Source organism: Sciurus carolinensis, chromosome 2 (assembly GCF_902686445.1).
Source record: "Sciurus carolinensis chromosome 2, mSciCar1.2, whole genome shotgun sequence".
Lineage (NCBI taxonomy): Eukaryota > Metazoa > Chordata > Mammalia > Rodentia > Sciuridae > Sciurus > Sciurus carolinensis.
In genome coordinates this window covers 186,376,488-186,399,577 of record NC_062214.1, presented here as the reverse complement: position 1 = coordinate 186,399,577, position 23,090 = coordinate 186,376,488, and the positions used below count along the sequence as shown (strand labels likewise).

At 47.3% G+C, this 23,090-nt stretch overlaps 1 protein-coding gene across 5 annotated transcripts in view; it reads left to right on the top strand.

Annotated features, from left to right (window-relative positions):
- The window catches only part of Foxn3 (forkhead box N3), a 380,976-nt gene that overhangs the window by 157,373 nt on the left and 200,513 nt on the right, over nt 1-23,090 (top strand). For 2 of the 5 annotated variants that reach the window (XM_047537211.1, XM_047537212.1), the window contains exon 3: nt 10,588-11,144. In XM_047537211.1, the coding sequence (XP_047393167.1) occupies nt 10,602-11,144 (543 nt within the window). In that variant the 5' untranslated portion in view covers nt 10,588-10,601. Of the gene's footprint in view, nt 1-6,476; nt 6,787-9,079; nt 9,103-10,587; nt 11,145-23,090 lie in introns of those variants that run through there. The other 3 variants (XM_047537210.1, XM_047537214.1, XM_047537213.1) reach the window with 3 other exon arrangements.

Here is a 23,090-nt window from a genome sequence, read left to right as displayed (position 1 = left end):
TGCCACCCGCGCCCACATTGGCATGGTAATTCCTTTTAAGTCGGGGCCAATCTGATAGATGAAATGAGATACACAATTGCTTTCATTTACATTTCTTTGATTTTTTTTTACCGAGGTTGAGCATCTTTTCATGGGCGTATTTCCATTTTTGTTTCTCTTTTTTGTGAATTTGCCCTTCTGCTTATTAAGGGGATGATTTTTTTTTTTTTTCTTATTGAGTTGTAAGAGTTATAAATGAAAAATATCAACCCGTTTTCTAGCAAATATTTACTCTTTTTTTGTTTGTCTTTTACTTATGATCCCTGATACTACACACGCATTCTAAATTGTTATGCAAATATGTCAATGTTTTCCTTTATATTTACTTACTTACCGAAATTAGCGGACTAATTAGTGTTCCAGAGCACCATTTTATATTCCTTACAAATATTAATTTATTCAGTCTTCAGCACAACGCTATGAAATATTGGTATGGCTTGGTCATTGGATGTCCCCTCAGGCCTGTGGGTTAAGACTTGGTCTGCAGGGTGGTGCTGCTGGGAGGTGGCGGGAACTTTAAGAGGCGGAACCTAGCTAGATGCCTGTAATTCCAGCCTCTTGGGAGGTGAAGGATTGGAAGTTCAAAGTCAGCCTCAGCAATTTAGCAAGGCCCTAGGCAACTCAGCAAGACCCTGTCTCTGAATAAAATATAAAAAAGGGTTGGGGATGTGGCTCAGTGATTAAGTCCCTCTGGGTTTAATCCCCAGTACCAAAAAAAAAAAAAAAAAAAAAAAAAAAAGAGGCAGTACCCAGTGAGAGGTCTTGAGGTCTCTGGGGGTGTGCCCTGGAGGGGACTGTGGCACTCTGGCCCCTCCCACTTTCTCTTTTGCTTCTTGGCTGTGAGGAGAGGGTTTTGTTCCATCTGTTCCCTCCATGATGTGCGTCTTTCCACATACCCATAGCATCAGGGCCTACTGATCCTGCCTCCAACCTCCAAAACTGTGAGCCAGAAATAAACCTCATCTCTTTACAAGTTAATCGTCTCAGGCATTTTGTTATACTGATAAAAAGCGGAACAATACAGGAGAGTATTGTTACAGTCCCTTCCCCCGTTTTTTAAGGTAGGGAAGCTGGGTAAAAGAGAAAGAAATTAGGGACCCTGACTAAGGCTGTCCAGAGGTAAAGTCTGAGTGTGAACCTGGCAAGGGTCTCACTGCTAGGGCCCAGCACCTCTGCTCTCTGTGTTAGGTGTGGTGTGTGTTTGTTTCTTTGTGGTTGCTTCATAAACGCTTGCCCAGTCTCCTATGCTTGATGGCCTGTGCCACATTTTATTTCTCCTGGTTCCTTCTCTCTTCCACTCAGTCCACACTCTGGGCACAGAGTCACTAGATGCTTAATAAATACTTGTTGACTACATGACTTGACTAAACCTGGATTTTAGATCATCAGCTCACACTTGTGTTTATGGTTGGAGGAGCTGGCAGGTTCCCTATTTCCACTTTGCCTCTAGCAGGTGACCTGACAAGTCCAGGTCCGGCTGGGGCACCTGAGCTAATGAGCTTCGCTCTACCTGTTCAGCTCTACTTTCCCTCACTCCCCACCCCTTCTTTTCTCCTGGAACAAGCCTCCGGGCTCTCCTCCCTGCTGGAGAAATTCTAAGAAGACTTTCCCAGGTCCCACCCTTCAGAATCTTGATAAACACCAAGAAGACACAAGAGGAAAACATCCTCCAGGGAGAGTGACCAGCAGGCCACATGATGGCCAACCCTTCCAGCTCAACAAGAGGTTCCAGGTCTCTCTTCTCCACAGAAGGGAAAGAAGTGAGGCTCTTTTTGAAGCATGACAAATGGCATTCTCTTACATTATCTCAAAGAGACTCTTGGTCAACCCGTGATAAAAGAGTTATCTTTGACTTTAATCTCTTTCTTTCTTCTCATATTCAATCATTTGACAGATCCTCTTGGTTCTTCCTTTGAAGACTCTCCTGCCTTCATTTTTTCCAATCTTACACGTTTTTCTAGAATTCAGGGGATTTCAAAGTGTAGTTCCCAGGCCAGCAGCAGCCCTTGAGAGCTTTTTAGAGATGCAAATTCTCCAGGCCCAGCCTAGACCTTCTGAATCAGAAATTCTGGGGGTGGGGGCCAGCTAGTTGCATTTAAATCAGCCCTCTAGGTAATGCTGATGCACACTCAGGTAAAGGAAGAACTGCTTGATTGAAAGGCCACCTTACCACTAGAATATTACAGATATGATGAGCAGTCATTGAAGAAAGTTTAAAGTATAAAGAAGTACAAAAGAAAAAATTACCGATAGCTACCCAATTTTCTAAAGATACATTTAAAAAGAAAACAGTCCTCATTCCCTTGGTTTTTGTTGCTGGAGCTCAAACCTAGAGCCTAAGCATGTGATCTACCACCAAGCTCCACCCCCATGGATCACTGTAGTCATTTCTGAGTTGTTCTGCCAGCTTTATTTTGTCTTTTTTTTTTTGGAACCGGGGGGTCGAACCCAGGGCTTTGTGAATGCGGGGCAGACACTGTGCCCCTGAGCTACATCTCAGCCCACTCTGCCAGCTTTTGCTCTTCCATTTTCTCCTTTCCTCTCTCCAAATTCACCTTGGATCCACCATCCCATTCATCTTTTGAATCTTATCTCTAATACTGTAATTTCTAGGCTGCAGAATATCCAGCAAGCTCCTTTACTCTGCAAACTCAGTGTATAGTAACCTCTCAATGCTGGTAATGCTTTGTGGTAGGACGCTTGCACACTTACCAATAATCTGTGCTCTGGAAGGACAAAGACCTCATATTTCTGGCACCCCATGCAATGTCACGTAATTGTTAAATAGCAAATATTTGTTCAATGAATGATAACATCTTCTAATAGATGTCATATTTGATAAATATGTCACTTATTAGTCCTACCTGGAACAGCAATTTATAAGCAGAATTATCCCACAGTACTTTCTCAAAGTGCACATAGCTGGGCTCTATCCTAGGAGATTGGACCTAGGAGGTGTGGCTTCCTGGCTGGTTCTGATGGGCATCCCCAGTTGAGAAGTTTAGGTCTAGAACAGTCCTTCCCCCGTTTCCACAGGTCAAATGCCATCTTTATTAGATATCTTTCAAAGTCATCTCCCCTCCCTTTCCCGGGCCTGTTGCATCAGGTGCCCCACCATACCCCTTGTCTCAGCTGTTAGGAGGAGGCAGAATCACCTGACTCAGGTTAGACCAATCAGATTATTTCCCTGAGAATCTAAACTAGCCATTAGAAAACCTGAGGCTTTCTGGAGATGGTGGACCTAAAAGTCAGAAGGGCTCAGGACGTGGCACTAGCATCCGTGTGTGGCTATCAGCAAGGAAGCCTACCTGCAGGGAGAAGAGTAGAGCAGTATATATGGAAGGAAACAGAAAAGACATGGTTTCAGAGGGAATGAGAGGTGGAGAGAAAAATTTCCAGAAGATACTCCAGTTCCACACAGACAGCTCTGCTGCCTGCTCTGGGCTTCCTCTCATGATCTCCCTACCCTTTTTTTCCAGTACTAGAGGTTAAACCCAGGGGTGCTCCACCATTGTGCTACATTCCCAGCCCTTTTTATTTTTACCTTTGAGACAGGTTCTCACTAAGTTTCTGAGTCTAGACTTGAACTTGCAGTCTTCCTGCTTCAGTCTCCTGAGTTGCAGGGATTACAGGTGTGCACCACTGCTTCTGGTTTATGAATCCTTTTACTAGAGACTGTTTGAAGGTTGCCTGACAAGTAACCCCTCTTTCTAGACCTGCCTGGGTCTTCCTCATTCTTGTAAATCTCTTGAGACTTCCCAGCCAAGCTATCATTGCTTATCCACTTGGTTGTTCCTGCCTCGATAGGGACTCTTAACCACCCCATGAATAAATCTTGGAGGAAGAACTGAGCCCCATCAAGACTGGGTTTGAATGGGCTAGGATTCAGGCCTCTTGACTCCCAAATACTTATGGGCTCTCTAGCCCATGACCAGAAGGGACGACAGAATGGTTCTACCAAATCCCCAATCAAAAAATAAGTGTTTCCCAAAGTGAGTTCCAGGGCACACATAGGATTCTACTGTCAAATGTGTTTGTAGTACAATGGTTTCAATGGTTCAACTTGCTTGACATTTCTGGGGGGCGGGCTAGGACACACAGGGGTACTTGAAAGTTCAAAAGGAGAATTGAGAATGAGGCAGTTCCTGAATGAATTTGGCCCCTGCACCCTATGGCAGGGAGCACATCCCAGAGTCTACTCTAAAGCCCATTGTGGCTTGCAGCAAAGGTCTGGGCCCCCATTCCAGAGAGAGACAGGTCGACATGTGTTCCTTGTGGATCAGGCAGGGCCGGCCCACCACTTTCTTTTCAGGGTGACATCTTTTACATCCCTTGCAACACCTGTAATGGAGAGGGAAATTTAGAAATATGTCAGTGAATGCAAGAAACCAAAAACCCACAGAGGGAAAGACAGGCAAGCTGTTGAAGGCAGCTCACCTCACCGTTCTCCACCTCTGCTGTGGCTTCTTAGGGCCCAAGCTTGCTATGTGTGATAGGGTTTTGTTCACCTGGGATGACTGGTTCACATTTTAGGAGCTAAGAGCTTGTACAGAGTTTTAAGAATGACAGATTTCATGCTCACATCACCTCTTTTTGAACTCAGGAAGGACTGCAGCGAAAATAATCTGTCTCTCCTACTTAAACAGATTTCTAGCTTTGGTGTGAGTGTGTTGGGTTGGGAAGGTTAGGACCTGGGATGGAAGGCCTGCAATGAGTTGTGACAAAAGTCTCTGCCCAAAGGGGCTTGGACAAAGGTTCATCATGTCAGCTCTGATGATTACTCCCTTGGAGATTAAGCACTCTCAAGTGACATGCAGATGGAGGGGTGGGACCTACAGTATCCTGAGCCACTGAGACTGACTTTGTCTTGTCTTTGCTTTGGTTGCTAGTTCCCACCCTTAGAATCTCTGGCCTGAGACTTCAGAGATGACCTAATTTGTCTCTCCCCCACCCCCAACCTTTTTACTTGGTGACTCTGGGTTGGTCACATCATGTGCTCAGTGATAAAAGGGGTGTGGCTGGATGACTTAGGCCACTCTGGGCCTCCACCTCTGAATGGTCTCCAGAGTGCTGGGAAGAGGTCTGGGTGAGTCTGAAAGGCATGCTCTTGGTGTGGACTCACCATCCATGATCTTGGTTTGTTATAGGGTGGCTCTCGAATGGGGTTTTCTTATATTTTGAAACAAACTTTTCAGAAATTTGGTATTTCCCTCCACTTCTCTTCCCTCCTCATTTTGACGAGGTTAAAAGGTACTGCCTGTAGAGGGGCTTCCCATGGCTGGTTTCTCTGTAGTTTTCAGATAGATCACAATGGCTGTCCACAGGCTCAGGTGAGCTCAGTCAGGTGGGGGTGGCAGGAGGAGTGCCTTGTGTTGCTGCGCTGTAGAGGAACCTACCAGTTTAGCTACCTGGGAGTGATGTGCAATCATATTTTTATTTATGTCACCAGCAGGGTGTCCTGTTGGACTCTCTGCTTTCATCCTCTGGAAAGGCAGCTGGTTGATGTGGCGTTAACAGTGGGTGGCCATTCTCTGGAGGTGCCTGGAGACTTGGAGAAGTGACTGCGCAGTTTGCTGGGTGGCTTGCAAACTGTCCGTCCGGTTCTTGGGAGCTTATAGTGAAGACGTGACTTGTTTTCGCTCCAGGCCTACAAGTCAGTAGGGGTGTTGAGCACAACCCACTGGAGAGGCCCCACCGGCGTGGCATTTAGGGCCCGCCTCTTACTCTGTAATGGCCACCCTCCCTCCCTTGGCAGACACTTGGGCACCTGGGCTGGAGCTGGGGTGCCTTTGCTCCCGGGGCACGGGGTGGGCGCCGGAGGAGGGTCCGGGCGGCCCTGGGAGCTCTGCCAAGACGCAGTAGTTGAGAGAAGTGGAATCTCCTCACCCTCATAAGCCTCGCTCGCATCGTAATTCTTTTTATTTTTACTTTCGAGCCATGTAAGGCATGCGGATGGGGTAGAAGCGTTCCGGGCGACACGTTGCCAGCTGTGCAGCGCCGGCCCGCCCGTGCGGCCCGAGCCAGGGGAGGGGACAGGCCACGCGCCGCCCGCCCCACCTGTCCCGCTGCCCACGGCCGCAGCTGCCCCTGGTCGCAGAGCCCACGCCGACCTCCTGGGTCCAGCGGTGAGGCAGAAGATGAGTCCGCGCAGCCCTGCCCGGCCGAGGCCCGGACTGCGCTCGTGGCGCGCCGGGGCGCCGGGCCCAGGACAGGCCAAGGCGCCGGGGGAGGCGAGGGGCCGCCCCGGCGGGTCCGCGCCCAGCGCCCCAGGCCGCCGGCGGCCCGGCCCACGTTTTCCCCTCTCTCCGGCTCCCTCCGCCCCCTCCGCTCCGTCCCTCCCCTCGGCTCTCCTCCCTCCCCGCGCTTCCCCTCCTCCTGCCTGGTCATGTGTCGCCTTTTTTTGTTTGCAGTGGAAACAATTTCTCGCCGCTCGGCGCGCCCCGGCCCGACGCGCCGCGGCGGAGGCGAGCGGGAGGCGGGACGGGGCGGGGAGAGCGGCGGGGCCGGCGGGAGGACGCGCGGCGCGCCAGGCGGACGCCGCAGGTCCCATGCCGCGCCGCGACCCCCGCGCCCCTGCCGCCCGCGCCCGCGGCCGCCCCCCGCCGCCCGCCGCCCCGGGCTCGCCGCGCCGCGCCCGCGCGTCCTTAGCGGGGCCACCAAGCGATGCCCGCTGGGCGCCCGCGAAAGTTTGTCGGCTCCGCTGAAGGGCAGCGGCGCCCCCGCGCCCCCGTGCCCTGCTCCGGCCAGGTGAGTTTGCGGCTCGCTCCCGCCGGCGCCCGAGGGCTGGGGGGACGCGGGCGGGGGACTCGTCCGCGGCGGCCCTGGTGACTACCTCGGCGCTCTCGGAAGACCAGGGACTCCGCGGCTGCTGGTGAGGGCCGGGCTGGGGGCCTGGCCGGGCGGGGAGAGCTGAGCCCCGGAGCGGGGAAGTTGCCCGGGCCGAAGAGTTTCCTGCCCCGACGTGCGGGCTGTTTCCTGGTGCCTCGGTTGCTGAAAAGACCCCAGAGGCAGAGTTGGTATTGTCTGCGGAGACCGGATCCCCGCGGCTCGGGTCGGGGAAGGGGTGCCCATCCGGGGGAGACCCCAAGACGAAAAACAGGCTCCTAACAAAGATTCCCTCCCCCCAAACTGTGCAAGATTGGCACCCGCAATGAACGTCTCCCGAGACCCCCAAGGCCCGACCCCTCCTCACCCCGTCTCCTTGAAACCCGTCTTGGGTTCCGGATAAGTTGGGGGTCGGCGGGCTTTTATTGATCTGTTTTTAAGGCTCGCCGCCGTGCAGCCAATAAAAGGTTTATGACATCTGACCGGCAGTGAAGGTATGCGAGCTCCCAATTGCCCTGTGTGCGCGGAGAAGAGCAGTTTCCCCGTCGCTTGGCAACGGCGCTGATTGACGCAGGAAGCAGCCAATCGGCGCTTCCGCTGGTCCCCTTGAAATGTTTTTGACAAGTACAGTAGACCCGAGTGGAGCGCGTGCGTGCGTGCGCGCGCATGGCGGGGGGGGTTGTCCCCGGGCCCCCAAACTCCAGACTGCCCAGCTCCACTGGGGAGGAATTTCTCAACTTTTTAAAGTTCACATGGAACATCTGTTCAGAGCTGGGCCGTAACGTCTTTGTCAGTTATTTGGAGACGTTCTGATACCAGGCAAGAAACTCAGCCTTCCCGCTGCATTCTCTCCTTAAAAAAAAAAAAAAAAAAAAAAAAAAAAATATATATATATATATATATATATATATATATATATATATAAAGAAAACAAGTCACTTAGAAAACCCAAGAGTACAAAAGAGGGTATGCGCGTGTCTTTGTGTGTAGAGGGAATGTAAGCCAATAACAAGCCTAAAAAGTTGTAAGGAGGTCACTAGTGAAAACTAATTGCGAATCTGGTGGAGCAACCTTATTGGCAGCAGATTAAAAATGTTTGCTTAACTGCGGGCTCACATGATCCAGACTCCCCCCGCTCCACCAAATAGGAGGAAAAAAAGATTTGGCGATTATGTAGCGTATAATAATGGAAAACTCCTCAGCTGTGGTTTCTGGGAACTGTTTTTTTTTTTTTTTTCTTTTTCTTTTTTTTTTAACATGAAACTAGTGATCAGCATCCATCCATACTGTTACTATAAAATGAGGGATTTATTGGGATGCAGTTCGCAGAGAATCTGTGGGGAGCACAAAACAGACAAATGATCCGAGGGTATGGAACCCCCAAACCCTCTTTTCTTGAAAGTGCCATTTTCTTCCTAATATAACCACATTTCTGGCGATGTTTGTTTAAAACAAAAGAAAACATGGAGAATAGCGTGTTAGTTCCTTTGGGAAGCTACTGACAAATAAGCAAATTAAAAAGAAAGAGAGCAGCGTGTTGTCATAGCAACAGTGCAATTAAATTACTTTACTGTCAGCCATGATATAATTTTCCTGTTTAGAAGCTCAGGAGACATAAAACTTTCATTTGGAGCTGAAGTTGACTTCAGTGGCTGGGTAGTTCTCTTTTGTGTCTACTCTGTGGATGTACTGGAAATCAGGACGTTTTCTGATGGGGTCTGAGGAAACTTTTGAGACAAACCTGGCTTTGATTCATTCATAAATAGTTTAAAAGCAATAGCGGACAGAGGTCTGCCCTATCCCCAAACCTAGAAATACTAGCTTTTTTTTTTTTTTTTTAATTAGCATGTGTCATGTAGAACTCAGTAGCTTCCTTGTCAGACAGAGAGAAATACTCCAGTGGATGAACCCAAGGCATCTGGTCTGTCCTGCCTGGGTTGGGCCATGATGCCCCATTGGAGTTTTCTCTCCTTAAAGATGGACATCTGGCAGCAGTTCCAGAGAGCTGCCCCTCCCACCGGTCTAGCAGGTTGTCTACCTTAGGGAAGAGGGAAAGTGCTGCAGTTTACTGCTGTGCTTGGCTGGTGGTTTGCTGCCCACATCTCTCTCGCTTTCTAGAAGCCCAAGCTAGAGCTTGCCAAGCTGAAGCGGCAGTTAATTCAGAAGTGGTGGGAATGGACATTTAGAGGCTTAGAATGCTTCTGTCTCTGCTTTTGATGTGTTCATTCATTTTTCTAGGTAAAGCGTTTGATCTTTTTACTCAAGAGAAAAAAATTAAAAACAGACACTTCATAAACTAAACACATTGTTTGGGCGGTACAAAGGGAGAGTGGAAGACTTTCGGTACATTCACTCTTCTAGCTTATATTGAGTGCTAGGGGGTTGAATGTCCTTTTTATCTGTGGGGGTTGTTCTGTTTGTGATTTGCCACCTCTTTGTTTGTTTTTCTCATCAGATATATTACTCCCTGTTCTGGGTCACTGATTAAAATAGGGATGGTTCTGGGTGGGTGGGTGGGGAGAGGGAATAGAATACTGTAACAGTTTTTGTTGAATTTGTCTTCCTGCCTTGAAGCTGCCAGTTGCTCTCCCCAACAAGTTCCAATTTTAGTTAATGGCTTATCTTTCATTCCCATTTATTTGTCTGAAATTACTTGCTTTTGCATTCTGGGTGTGGCGTCCCAATAAAATTTTATGTGCTTCATACTCAAGTTCAAATCCACAAAATTCCTTGTCATCCTCTTCAGACTTGTCAAATGTTTTTAAGTTTGCAGTTTGTTTTTTTTTTTTTTTTTGGTAACAGGGGTTGAATCCAGGAGTGCTTGACCACTGAGCCACCCCCCCACCCCTTTTTTATGTTTTATCTTGAGACAGGATCTCATTAAGTTGCTTAGGGCCTCACTGAGTTGCTGAGGCTGTGTTTGAAAAGTTTGCAGATTTTGGTCATGACTCGTGTGGGGTGGGGGGAATTGGTTAAAACAACCAAATTAATGGTCCCTGTGGCCACAGATTTAGTTCCAAGTTCCTTGTGTTGATCTTTATATGGAAATGACTGAATTCAATCTGGAACCATTGGCCTTAATTTATACGTATTTTTTAGCTGGGGACAGCAGCCGCACACGTATTATCTCAGCTATTCTGGCTAATCTGGGCATCATAGGGAGATCCCATCTCAAAAACATAATAAAATAAATGCCATAGGTATTTTCCTTTTTTTTTTTTTTTAAAGATAAACAGTGAGACTGGTTGCACAAAGCTATAGGAGTTTTCCTTTGTACTTATTTTGTCGTTTATCATGAAGCTCAAAAGAATTTTATATACTATGTCTTCAAGTATTACAGAGAAACCAGGACACCAAGTAATAATTGATTTCCCCCTGGTCATGGTGAGAGTCTTCGTAGATCTAGGGAGATGGTGAAATTTCTCATTCTTTTTATGATTTACTTGCACGTTAAAGATGGTGTAATTATTTTCAGTTATGTTAAGGAATATTGGGTTACCATGCTATTTAAACAGTGGACTGATTTTTCTTGCTAGTGTTGTCTCTGTGTGGTGGGTTTGTGGGTTTGTGTGGCTCAGTGTGGGAGTCATGAAGTGGGGTCCTTATGTAGCTGGGACCTAGAGAGGAGGCTCGGTGGGCTGGGGGAGCGGGAGGATTAGACCCGTGCTGCCTTTGTGATTTGAGTTTTACAAATGTATCTGTCTTTGCTTTTCTTTCTTCCAGGAGCCTTCACGTAAATGGGTCCAGTCATGCCTGCCAGTAAGAAGCCAGAAAGCTCAGGAATTAGTGTGTCCAGTGGACTGAGTCAGTGTTACCGGGGCAGTGGTTTCTCCAAGGCCCTTCAGGAAGACGATGACCTCGACTTTTCTCTGCCTGACATCAGATTAGAAGAGGGGACCATGGAAGATGAAGAGCTGACCAACCTGAACTGGCTGCATGAGAGCAAGAACTTGCTGAAGAGCTTTGGGGAGTCGGTCCTCAGGAGTGTCAGCCCCGTCCAGGACCTGGACGACGACACCCCTCCATCCCCAGCCCACTCTGACATGCCCTACGATGCCAGGCAGAACCCCAACTGCAAGCCCCCCTACTCCTTTAGCTGCCTCATATTTATGGCCATTGAGGACTCTCCAACCAAGCGCCTGCCAGTGAAGGATATCTACAACTGGATCTTGGAACATTTTCCGTATTTTGCGAATGCACCTACTGGGTGGAAAAACTCCGTGAGACATAATTTGTCATTGAATAAGTGTTTTAAGAAAGTGGACAAAGAGAGGAGTCAGGTAAGGCTCTTGTGTCTGGAACCAGTTTATTGCATATTTTTCTCCACCAAAAATGAACTTATATCCACCACATGCCCAGCTCAGCATGACTTTTAAAACAGTTGAATTCTGACTTTAAATTCTTAGCTTGCGTTTCATGGTTGGCTAAAAGAAGACGATTTTAATAAGTTGCTTTACTTGTGTGTTAAGGAATATAATAGGTGCACCAGAGATAGGAGCTCTGGAAAGCAGTGTTTCCATGGTTAAAATAAATTGCCAGAAAAAGCTCCATCCACAGAGTGTTCTCATCACTGTGTTTTCCAGCCTTGGTGTCCTGCTGTTCGTGCACATTCAAGTTCTGGTGCAGGACTGCCTTGTGTGGGGCCTGTGGCTAGGCAGGGTTGGGGTCCTCGTGTCTTTCTCTCCAGAAACATGTTTCTGTTTGATTTTGAGCCTGAGGATATTCTTCGTGTCTTTGACGTGGAAGAATTTGTATGAGGAGGTGGGACAGCCACGTTTCTCCTGGCTCGGACTGGACGTGTGTGTGTGTCCACACGCTGCTCGCCCAGAGTGCATGTTCCAGGCGGGTGGGGTGGGGGTGGTGTCTGGGAGGAGGAAGGGTGGCCACCAAGTAGCCGGACTCCGATGGGATGGAGTGTGCAGATGTGCACGTTCACGTCTTCTGGGCTCTCCTTCCGCAGGTCCTTATTTTTAAGTAGCTATAATACCCAGGGTGCCAGTTTAAATGAAGAAGTCCCAGGTCAGTGAAGCCCTTTCTCGTCCTCAGGCATCTACTTCTTCCCTTTCTTTTTTTTTTCCTTTTTGAGTAGGGATTGAACCCAGGTACACTCTACCTCTCAGCTACATCTCCAGTACTTGTTACTCTTTTACTTTGAGACTGATTCTTGCTAAGTTGCCCAGACTGGTCTTGGGCTTGGCAATCCTCCTGCCTCAGCCTTCTGAGTGGCTGGGATTACAGGTGTGTGCCATGGAGCTCAGCTCCTTCCCTCCATTTCTCAGATCGGCCATTTGGAGACTGACCTCTGGACTCAGCTCTGTTGAGTGCTTCAAGATATTCTAGAAATTTAAGAGATTCGTTGCTCCCCAGTAAAGACCCAGGCTATGAAACTTATGGTTTCTGAATAGGTGGGTCCTTGTGATAAAAAAGGAAAGGTCTGAGCAAGCAATCCAGACTTAGACTTTAGAGAAGGGAAGTGCCTGCCCATCAGGATCCCAGAGCCTGTCACCGATAAAGTAGTGGACAGGACTTGTAGTTTGATGTAAAGGATTCTGCAGGTTACAGCATGCCTGCATCCGTTTGCCATAATGCTGGTGCACATAAAAGTAACTCAGCAAACACACAGTCTGAAATGTTAAACACCAACTCCACCTTGAGCTGCCAGACTGTGAGGATTATTCATCCTGGAGCCCTGGGAGTGGCAAGCTGGACTTGGGCGGTAGGTGTGACGGCTCACCTGGAGGAACTCCCATATTCTCCCACCCCCTCCCTGCCCCGCTGGGAGTCATGTTTGGTGTGGGGGGGTGATGGGTGTCAATCTGGATAAACGCAGATAGGGTTTGTTGAAAGGGAGTGGTTTTAAGGACTTGAGATCGTTAATCTTGTGAATGTTGAGTACTGGCTTCCTAGCCTTGCTGACCTGTATTAACATGTTCCTGATCAGTTTTGTGGTTGGGAGTTTGTTCCCAGCATTGGTGATACTCTGAGAACAAGGCTAGAGTTGTGAGTTTTTCCTCTTTTCTCCCTTTTCTCTGGTTACCCAGGGGTCAGATGGTGGCTGCTGAGAGGCATGACTACCAGGTTTGCTCAGGTAACCCAGGTATGCTCAGGTGTAGCCAGGTACTTCCAGGGTACTGGCCCTGGGTGGTTCACTTGGGGTTTTTTCCTGGGCTCGCTGAGTAAAAGGAAAGGTATTCCCCCTGATCTCTTGCTTGGTGAGAGCCCATTTGGCTATTCAGGTACACTTGTTTTTTTTCCAGGGAATTTTACTTGGTGGTGGTTCCCTCCCCCAGTAAAGTTCCACCTCAACACAAATGACTAAATGCATTCTCAGATGTTGGTGAGAAATACATTGATGAAAATGAACATCAAAGCCTTGCAAATGACTTGCACCAAGTTGGGTATTCCCTTTTTCTTTAAGTGGAGAACTTCGTTAAGCTTGGCACAGCAGTGAGAAGGGGGGATCCTGTGTGATCTGTCCCCGAGGGCTTGGAACACGAACCCTGCTGAACAACTGTTTGGCTGGGCTGTTGGAGTAGGAAGGTACTAGATTTCATCAGAATCTCTGGTGGCGTTTAAAAACAATGATCATTGCTCAGAGGGAAATGGAGAGTTTGAGTGTGAGGCAGGTTGTGGAAAATTGGTAGTAGAGATAAGCTTCGTGGGCGTTTCTGATGTGTAGCCAGGTCTGAGAATCCCTGAACCAGAGGTCCTTCTGGCTTCTCTTCAATGATCAGGTTGCTTTAAGAACATTTTCTCTTGAATAAATCAAGGAAAAATAGACAGTTTTGGTTTTTTTTTTTTTTTTTTTTTTTTTTTTTTTTGTACCAGGGATTGAACTCAGGGGCACTCAACACCCAGCCCTATTCTGTATTTTATTCAGAGACAGGGTCTCACTGAGTTGCTTAGCACCTCGCCATTGCTGAGGCTGGCTTTGAACTCGTGATCCTCCTGCCTCAGCCTGATCCCAGGCTGCAGGGATTACAGGCAGGTGCCACCACACCTGGCTTGCTTCTGTATTTTTTTTTTTTTTTTCTAATCTCTGAAAAGACTTCAAAAGATAGAGTTTTATTTTTACCTTTTAATCATGGACATTTTCAAACATACACAGAAGTAGAGTGTTTAGCGTGACTGTCGGGTGACCCACATCCAGATCCAATGGTTAACAAGGATCCACTTTGCTTCGTTCATTCTTTGTTGCTGCTGCTGAAATCTTTTAAAGCAAATTCTAGATCTTATGTCATTTTTTCAACGTGTTTTAGTGTGTGTATGAATAATTGATAACTTCTTGGACAGTTGCATTGCCTGTGTCCCCTGAGCAGAATTACCAATTCTCTGATGTCACCTAATATGAGACCCATATTCAGATATCCCTGATTGTTTGCAAAATGTTTGTTAAATTAGGGTCCAGATGTGGTTTATGAGTTGCCCTGGGTTGCCACGTTTCCTTGAGGTTTTCAGTGGCCAGCACTTCTGTGCCCTGTCCCATCCGTGCCCTTGGTAAAGACACCCATCCCTTGGCCTCGGGATTTCATTGAACTGGCTTCTCTAACCCTTCCAGTGGCAGTAAACCCTAAAGTCTGGGTCACCTTCTGACTTCTGGGTCCTTCTTCCCCCCAGAGCGTCATGTACAAATGTTGTCATGTCTGTACTGAAACCTGGTTGCTCCGGCTCCAGGGATGCTGAGGTTGAGCCCTGGGTTCGTATGAGGTCAGCCCTTCTTGACTCTTAAAGTTCCATGTCCACCTCTCATCTTATGGTTTCACCTGTTGATGCGCTTTGCCGAAATCAATCAAGGCCGTTTTAAAGTGCAAGGTTGTTTTCTGCTTTCTAAATATAGGTCTTAGTTTGGAATGTAAGGTACCAACCTCTTAGGCTACTCATAAATGAGAAATAAAATGCAGTTATTTTTTTATACACTGAATTATAATTGCTCAGCTATGTGTGTTTCTTTTCTGTGTTTTTTTCTTTACTTCCCCTCTTGCCACGCTAACAGAAAACATTATTGTCATCTGAAGTTTGGTAAAGGAAACTCTGTACAAAAGTATGTTTATTATACGCAGGGACAAGTGCTTTGAATATGTTTTTAGCTTATAAACATAGGCAGCTTGGCTGAAAGAGGGCTGAACTGGAAGCAGGACTCCAGGTTCTAGTTTTGGTGCTGGAGGTACCTGCTTGTCTTGGGGCCTCAGTTTCCTCATCTGTAGAAGCAGAGGAGTTGGTAGCTGCTCATTTTTTTTTTTTTTTGGTACTGGGGATTGAACTCAGGGACACTTGATCACTGAGCCACATCCCCAGCCCTATTTTGTATTTTATTTAGAGACAGGGTCTCACTGAGTTGCTTAGCACCTTGCCATTGCTGAGGCTGGCTTTGAACTTGTGATCCTCTTGCCTCAGCCTCCCAAGCCACTGGGATTACAAGTGTGTGTCACCATACCCGGCTGCTCACGGTTTTAACCTGGGTGTCTTTAAGTGTCAGAGGCTGTGGTGACTGACCACCTGGAATCATTGGCAACAGTGCACACGATACTGTTATTATGTTTTTCTAAGGAGAGGTCCCTAAGGTTTTGTTTGCTTAGTTTAGATTCTTTTTCTTTTTCTTTTCTTTTTTTTTGCTTGGGGTTGAACCCAGGGCTCATACATGTTAGGCAAAAGCACTCTACCTCTGAGCTGAGGAAGGTCCCCAGCCCTTTTTAAATTTTGAGACAGGGTCTTGCTAAGTCACCCCGGTTGGCCTTGATCTTGTGATCCTCTTGCCTCAGCCTCAGTTGCTGGGATGACAGGCGTGCACTATGTGCCCTGACCACTTTCTTCCTAGGGCCTCTGACTGACCTCTGGCTTTCTGTAACAGCGGTGGACCCGCGTGGTGGAGTAGGTCCTGTTGGTTTCCTTCCCACACTAGGTGAGGAGTTAAGCTCTGAGTGGTTAAGTGACTTTCTGGAGGCCACACAGCAAGTAAGTGGAAGAATGGGCATTCCCCCTAATTCCTGCCCATTGCACAGGGCAGGTGCTTAACCTTGGTGCTGGAGTCTACCTTCGGTTTAGTGGTCATCAGAGGTGATCTCTGTGTACTTTTCCAAGTGTGCTGTGAATCTGGGCTATAGGTGGGTAAGGTATCTCAAGTAGATGCCAAATGAGCTCTGGAGGTGCAGGATAAACAGGAGATACAGAGAACAAATAGAGATACAGTAAACACGGAGAATAGCCTCTACTGTTGAGATGGAGCCAAATTTTGTCTCGGTCATTAGGTGTAAAGGTCTTGCCTTAACAGAGCATGCGGATGCCTTTGGGGCTTCTGGTTTTCAGTCTGTGTCCCAGGCCCCTGCCTTGCAGGATCCCACCCATATTGGGTGTTCTACCATTATTAGGCCCTTGTTGTTTTATATTTTGAGACAAATTCTACATTGCATAGCTTGGTTTTGAACTTGGAATCTTCCTGTCTTAGTCTGGAGTTGCTGGGATTACATGCATGCTCTGCCACACCCAGCATTCAAAGGCAGTTTTGAAAATGAGGTGGCGGCTGTGCCCCCATTTGTGCAGTGGCCTCTGAGTCCCTCCTCTTGGAATCTAGAGCATATCCGTTTCCTGTGACACTGGTCAACATACTTGTCTAAATTGGCAATCATTTTAGAAAGAAGACAACTGATTTTTGTTTTTCTTTTTTTGGATAAACAGTTCTCTTTGAAAGACAGTACAGTCTGTCCCTGATGGGTGAATTCCTAAGAATCAGGGCAATGTCGTCCGACGGTGCAAAGATCTGATGAGGTATAGAAGATGCTTCTGTGGTCCTGGGGTCAGGGACAGCCCTGTGCCTTACACAGTGTCAGAGGCTGCTGTGCCAGAAAGTGGCCTCTTGTTCACCTATAGTGCCCAGTGCCCAGTGGGTGGGCTGCTTTCTGTAATCTGTGTCCACTGGGTCACCTCAGAAGACTGAGTCTTTAACAAGGACTCTGCTGGCCCTGAAATAAATAGACCCCTATGTCACACACCCTGTAATAGGAAGCTTTTCATGCCCGCTTCCTCTGGGATCCCAAGAAGTCATTGCACCTCCCTTGTCCATGTTCCTGGCCCATCCTGCCCACGGGCTCCTCCTAGACCCTGCCCCTTCCTGATCCCGCCAGGCATTGGATGCCTTGGTTGGGGGCACATCTCTCTTGTCTTGCTCTTGCCTACTGATTATTGCTGTCTGCACATTTATTCATTCAAAAAGCTTTTTGAAGTCCCTGCTATACTAAGTGCTTAAAGGATACAAAATTGTATTGTGCCTGATGCCTGTGGAGCCCCATGCCCATTGAGTTGTTCCCACGGCCTCCTAGCTGGTGGACTGTCTCCAGCAAAAGCCCTCACTTCAGTGCTCTGATCCCCTTTTTTAGTCCGTTCCCTGTCTCATTGCTTTTCTGCAGTGACTTCCTAGGAAGATGCTGGTGAGCTTGATAAGGGTCTCTACAAGGTGTCTGGATCAGTACCCCATTAGCGTGTGTCAGTGTCTCCCCTCCCCCCAGCTGTTGAGGACTGGTGTGTTCTTTTTGGCAGAGATTTGTGGCATCTAAGTAGGTCTACCAGATGCCTCTTCATCAACGCTGCTTGCAGATCCAACCAACAAATTGTTTTCTGAACCTTCCCTGTTGAGCTGAGGCGGCACTGGGGTTTCTCTTTGAAATCACTTTAGCTGCAGGGTAATCTTTGCAGTAAATGATATAGGAAGCTGGCACACTGACCTCCTAGTTTTCAAACAGGAGGTCATAGGTTTTGCTTTTTGCACAAGTCATGAGTATTTGAATGAATCCATCCTCTTTCTTTTTCCTTGCAGTGCTGGGGAAGGAGCCCAGACCTTGCATATCTTACACAGACTCTACCCCTGAGCCACACCCCAGCCCTTAATTCACTCCCTTTCTTTCTTTTTTTTTGGGGGGGGGGCATGGGGAGTACTGGGGATTGAACTCAGGGTACTTGACCACTGAGCCACATGCCCAGCCCTATTTTGCATTTGATAGAGTCAGGGTCTCACTGAGTTGCTCAGTGCCTTGCTTTTGCTGAGGCTGGCTTTGAACTCTCGATCCTCGCACTTCAGCTTCCAGAGCCACTGGGATTACAGGAATCCACTCCCTTTCTGAGCCCTACCCAGGTCATCTGAATGGTCTCTCTTTTTTTAAAAAACGTGTTCTAATGAGTTATCCATGACAGTGGAATGCATTTTGACACATTGTACACACATGGAGCACAACTTCCTCCTCTGGCTGACATGGTGCAGAGTCACCCCTGTAGTGTAATCATACATCTGTATAGGGTGACAACGTCGTCTCATTCCATCATCCTTCCTGTTCCCACTCCCCTTCCCCACCCATCACTCCCCTCTGCACAATCCAAAGTCCCCCCCACCCCCCACCACTATGGATCAGCATCCACTTATCAGAGAAAACATTCAGCCTTCAGTTTTTTGGGTTTGGCTTATTTTGCTCCAGTTCCATCCAGTTACCCGCAAATGCCATCATTTGATTCTTTAAGACTGAGTAATATTCCATTGTGTATATGTATCACATTTTCTTTATCCATTCATCTTTTGAAGGGCACCTACGTTGGTTCCATAGTTGAGTTAGTGTGAATTGAGCTGCTGTAAGCATTGATGTAACTGTGTCACTGTAGTATGCTGATTTTAAGTCCTTTGGGTATAAACCAAGGAGTAGGATAACTGGGTCAAATAGTGGTTCCATTCCAGATTTTCTGAGGAATCTCCATACTGCTTTCCAGAGTGGTTGCACCAATTTGCAGTCCCACCAGTCTGAGTGTACCTTTTCCCCCACATCCTTGCCAACACTTATTGTTGCTTGTTTTCTTGATGATTACCATTCTGACTGGAGCAAGATGAAATCTTAGCATAGTTTTGATTTGCATTTCTCTAATTGCTAGAGATGATGAACATTTTTTCATGTTTGTTGATCAGTTGTATTTCTGTAAAGTGTCAGTTCCTTAGCCCATTTACTGATTGGGTTATTCGTTTTTTGTTGTTGTTGTTGTTGTTTTTTGGTGTTACATCTTAATGCTCTTAAGTGTTGGCAAGATAATGGAAGTTTCATGTTTTATGGAAAATTCTACCACTGTTTGAAACAAGATGAATGTAGATATTTTAAAGGTAATATAGTGTTTACGTTGATGCCACCTTGTTTACTAGAGAGGTCTTTGTTCACAGGTTTTGGTTTCATCAGGTTTAACTTATTTGCTGCTTCTCTAACTAGCTCTGTAAGGCTGGAGACCTTGGCCATATTCGTTACTTCATACTGGATTTCATTTTTAGACTGTGGCCTTTATTTAAGTTGTTCCTTGTAATGCCTTCATGTTAGTAGGCCATTGGTATCTTGGTAGCTGCCATTTTGGGAACTTCAGGGGTCCTCGGTGTATTTGGTTTTTCAGTAGAATTATTTGAGGATATCGAAGTTAAAGTAAGAAGTGAGATTCTGTTCTTGCGTTAGGAGTTTGCATTCCAAAGAAACAGGAAACATAATACAAAATAAAAAAGTATAAATGGTAGGTCAGGCGTGGTGTGCGCTTGTAATCCCAGCAACTTGGGAGGCTGAGGCAGGAGGATCATGAGTTCAAAGCCAGCCTCAGCAACTCAGTGAGACCCTGTCTCTAAATAAATGCAAAAAAGGGCTGGGGACATGACCCAGTGGTTAAGCGCCCCTGAGTTCAATCCTTGGTTACCTCCCCCCCATTAAAAGGTAAATCACCATAATTACCAGATGTGTGCCTGAGCATTGAGTGACCAGTGTCTTCTAAAGTGAGCAGGGTGGCTTTCCCTCCCAAGGGAGGGGCATTCGAGGCTGAGATAAAACATGGTGGGTAAGTTTTTTTAGTTTTTCCCCCCTTGGTGCTGGGACTTTACCTAGGACCTTGGGTATCCAATGTGCAAGTTTTGAGTTCTTCTTACAGAAGGGGAAACCCTGAGTAAATTGTGCCCAGGGCGTTGTTTGGGTGTGGGAATGAGACTCCCAAGAATGGATTAGTTAGGATGAGGCTTGACTGGTTTGTCATAGAAAGTCCAGAGAGTACTGATTTTAAACAAGCTGCAAGTGAGGAACTGAGCCGAGATCCCGTCTCTGGTCTTTCTGCTCTGCCGGCTTTGGTGCATTGCCGGTTTCCATTCTCAAGTCTCTTCTTGGCCCACAGTGGCTTCAGCTGGCCTGTTCTCATTTTAGATAGCAGGAAGGGGTAGGCAGGGAAAGACCAAGGTGGGGTCCTGCCCAGATAGTAGTGTGAAGGGACTTTCCCAGAAACCCAGCACTCTGCTTGTATGTCATTGGCTAAAATCAATCATATGATCTCTTTTAGCAACAAGGCAGGCTGGGAAATGTAGTCATAGCTGGGTTCACTGCAACCCCAAATTCAGTTTGGTTCTGTTATTAAGTAAACATGAGGTTTTCTTTTTTTCTTTTTCTTTATGGTCCTGGGGATTGAACTCAGGACCTACACTGAACTACATCCCCAACCCTTTTTCTTTTGAGACAGGGTCTTGATAAATTGCCCAGGCTGGCCTCTAACTTGTGATCCTCCTGCTTCAGCCTCCTGAGTCACATGCACCACCACACCTGGCTGAGCATGGGATATTCTGCCACAGAGGTCTAGATGCTTATGGGACTTGTGTTGGCAAACCCAAGTAATGTGGTAGAATAGTACCAGAGACAAGGAAAGAAATGGTGTTTGAGAAGTTATGTCAATCAGAATGGGGACTTGGTGGAAGAGTGAGGATGCTGAGTGGAAAACTTTAAACTGCCCTGGTAACTTAAGTAAAGCAGAGATGCTGACCCATTTTCTAAACATTCCAGTTAACCAGCATTTTGCTTCAAGATATTCTGGTTAAATTGCATTTAATATCTTCAAAAGCAATAGCTTGATAGAGGTGGAGATGTAGTCTGTGCCAAGTATGATAAGAAGAAAAGCAAGGCAGTAAATGGTTGAAGGTGGAGAGTAACATCTAAAGTTATTCTTTTAGTAATAACTCGATGGTTCGCTGTGTAAGATTACAGACAGTTCTGAGAACACGAGGGCTTTGATTTTGAGAGTGCGCCTGCCTGTTTGAGTACCTTCACTGTGAACTCAGCAGGAGGCGGTGGATACAGGCAGAGGGTGGTGCTGCTTCTCCAGGGAGTGGTTCTCTGGGTCCCCTGGCTTCCCTTCCTTCACGCTCACAGGGGTGTGCTATGTCCTCTGGGCCCCATCGGGCTTGGGTTCAGTGCTTCCTTCCATTTACAGGAGCTCTACGAAGTGCCTTCTGGAAGCCCGTGACTGTCCTCCTCTGGGGACTGGACTGATAAGTGACTTAGCTAATGCCATTAGACAGAAAACACCCAGCTAGCACAACATTTGCATGTACTTTGTGTTTAGAGGGAAAGGCCAAGTCATGTGAATGCTGACTTTGATCACGGCTCTCGTGGAGGGAAAGAAATCTGGGAGTCGGAGTCCCGGCTGCCTGGCATGGCGCCGGACCACAGAGTCACCTAAGCACTTCTGGAATACTTTGCTGCCCGCCAGATCCTTCGAGTCTTCCATAGATGCAATCCTGAAGCAAGAACTAGCATCCGCAGCTGTGCTTTTGAGGCCTGGTAGAATACTTAGTTTGCAAAGTAAAAATATAGATTCTGCCCTTGCAAATTAATTAATGGATTAATACGTGGTGCTGAAGATTGAACCCAGGGCCTCACGCATGCCTCACATGCCTTGCCTCGGTCATTTTAGGTTTTTTTTTTCCTTTCTTTTCCTGGTATTGAACCCAGGGCGCTTTACCACCGAGTCACATCCCCAGCCATTTTTATTTTTTAGTTTGAGACGGTCTTGCTAAGCTGCAGAGGCTGGCCTTCAACTTACAGTTCTTCTGCCTCGGCCTCCTGAGATGCTGGATTGCAGGCGTATGTCACTGCACTTGGCAAGTCATTTTAGCAGTGGTTCCTTCATGATACGAATGTTCCTGGAGGACCAGATGCTGTTCTGGGCGCTGAAGATTAAGTGGTAACCTGTCAGGGTCACTGGATGATCTGGATTATCCACAGGGTGGGACTGGGTGAGGAGGAGGTGGTGTGAAACAGCGGGTCCATCTATGAGCAGATAGTAATATATATGGTGAAGAAAATTAGACGGGTGGGGAGGAGAGTGGGGGTCTTCTTAGAGGAGCTGACTGGGCTGTGTCTTAAATGGCGAGAGGAATGCAGCTGTGCAAAGATCTGGGCAGAAAGGACAGTAAGGGCCAAGGCCCTGGAGGTGGCCATGGCCCCAAATTTCCAAGGAACAGAAATAAGGCCCATAGGAAATATATTAGAAATGGGAGAATGAGATGCGCCAAGGTTGGGTTTTTGTTTTGTTTGGTACTGGGGATTAAACCCAGGGGTGCTTTACCACTGAGCCACATCCCCAGCCCTTTTTGTTTTGAGACAGGGTCTTGTTGAGTTGCTTAGGGCCTCACTAAGTTGCTGAGTCTGGCCTTGGACATGTGATCCTCCTGCCTCAGCTCCCAGGTAGCTGATTGCAGATGTGCGGCATCACGCCCGGCTGAGATATGTAAGGGGAGCAGAGGGGGAAGCAGCTTTCTGTGGCTTGTGCCATAAGAAATAATGGAAACGAAGCTGGCTTGGTCCAGAATCAGGTTGGGAGGAGGGAGAGGAGTTCTAGCAAAGATTTTCTTCCCACTATGTTAAATTTGAGGGTTTTTTTTTTTTTTTTCTCTAAATGGAACCTTCAGGTAGAAAGTTTGATAGATGAATTTTAAGTGCGATGGAGAAGTTGGGTCAGAGGCCAAAAGGTGGGACACGTTAGTGCACAGGTATGGTTGAAGAGAGTTTCGGGATTGCTTCTCCCTTGAGAAACAAGGTGAAGTCAAACCTCTGTCTCACCTCTTCACTTTTGTAGCCAGGATGCAACTTCAGAATGTGTTCAGGGCAGTTACCTCTCTGATAGGGTGAGAGAGATGCACTCCAGCAAACATCCCATTTAGCAAAGTCCCTACCCCAGGACTTCTGCCATTTCCCTGCCATCTGGTCCCTGGCTGGAGAGAGGAATTTTTCTTGTATATGTGTCTCCATGGCAACGCTTTTGCAGTTGATATGGAAAGTAAGCAGTTGCCTTAGCAACAGAGTTACTGATGTGGTAGCTCTCCTGCTTTCAGGGAATGGATAAGCTGACCCAACTAGATGCGTCTTGTGGAGCTGCACACATGGGCCCTGCCGGGGTAGAATCAGTCCAGC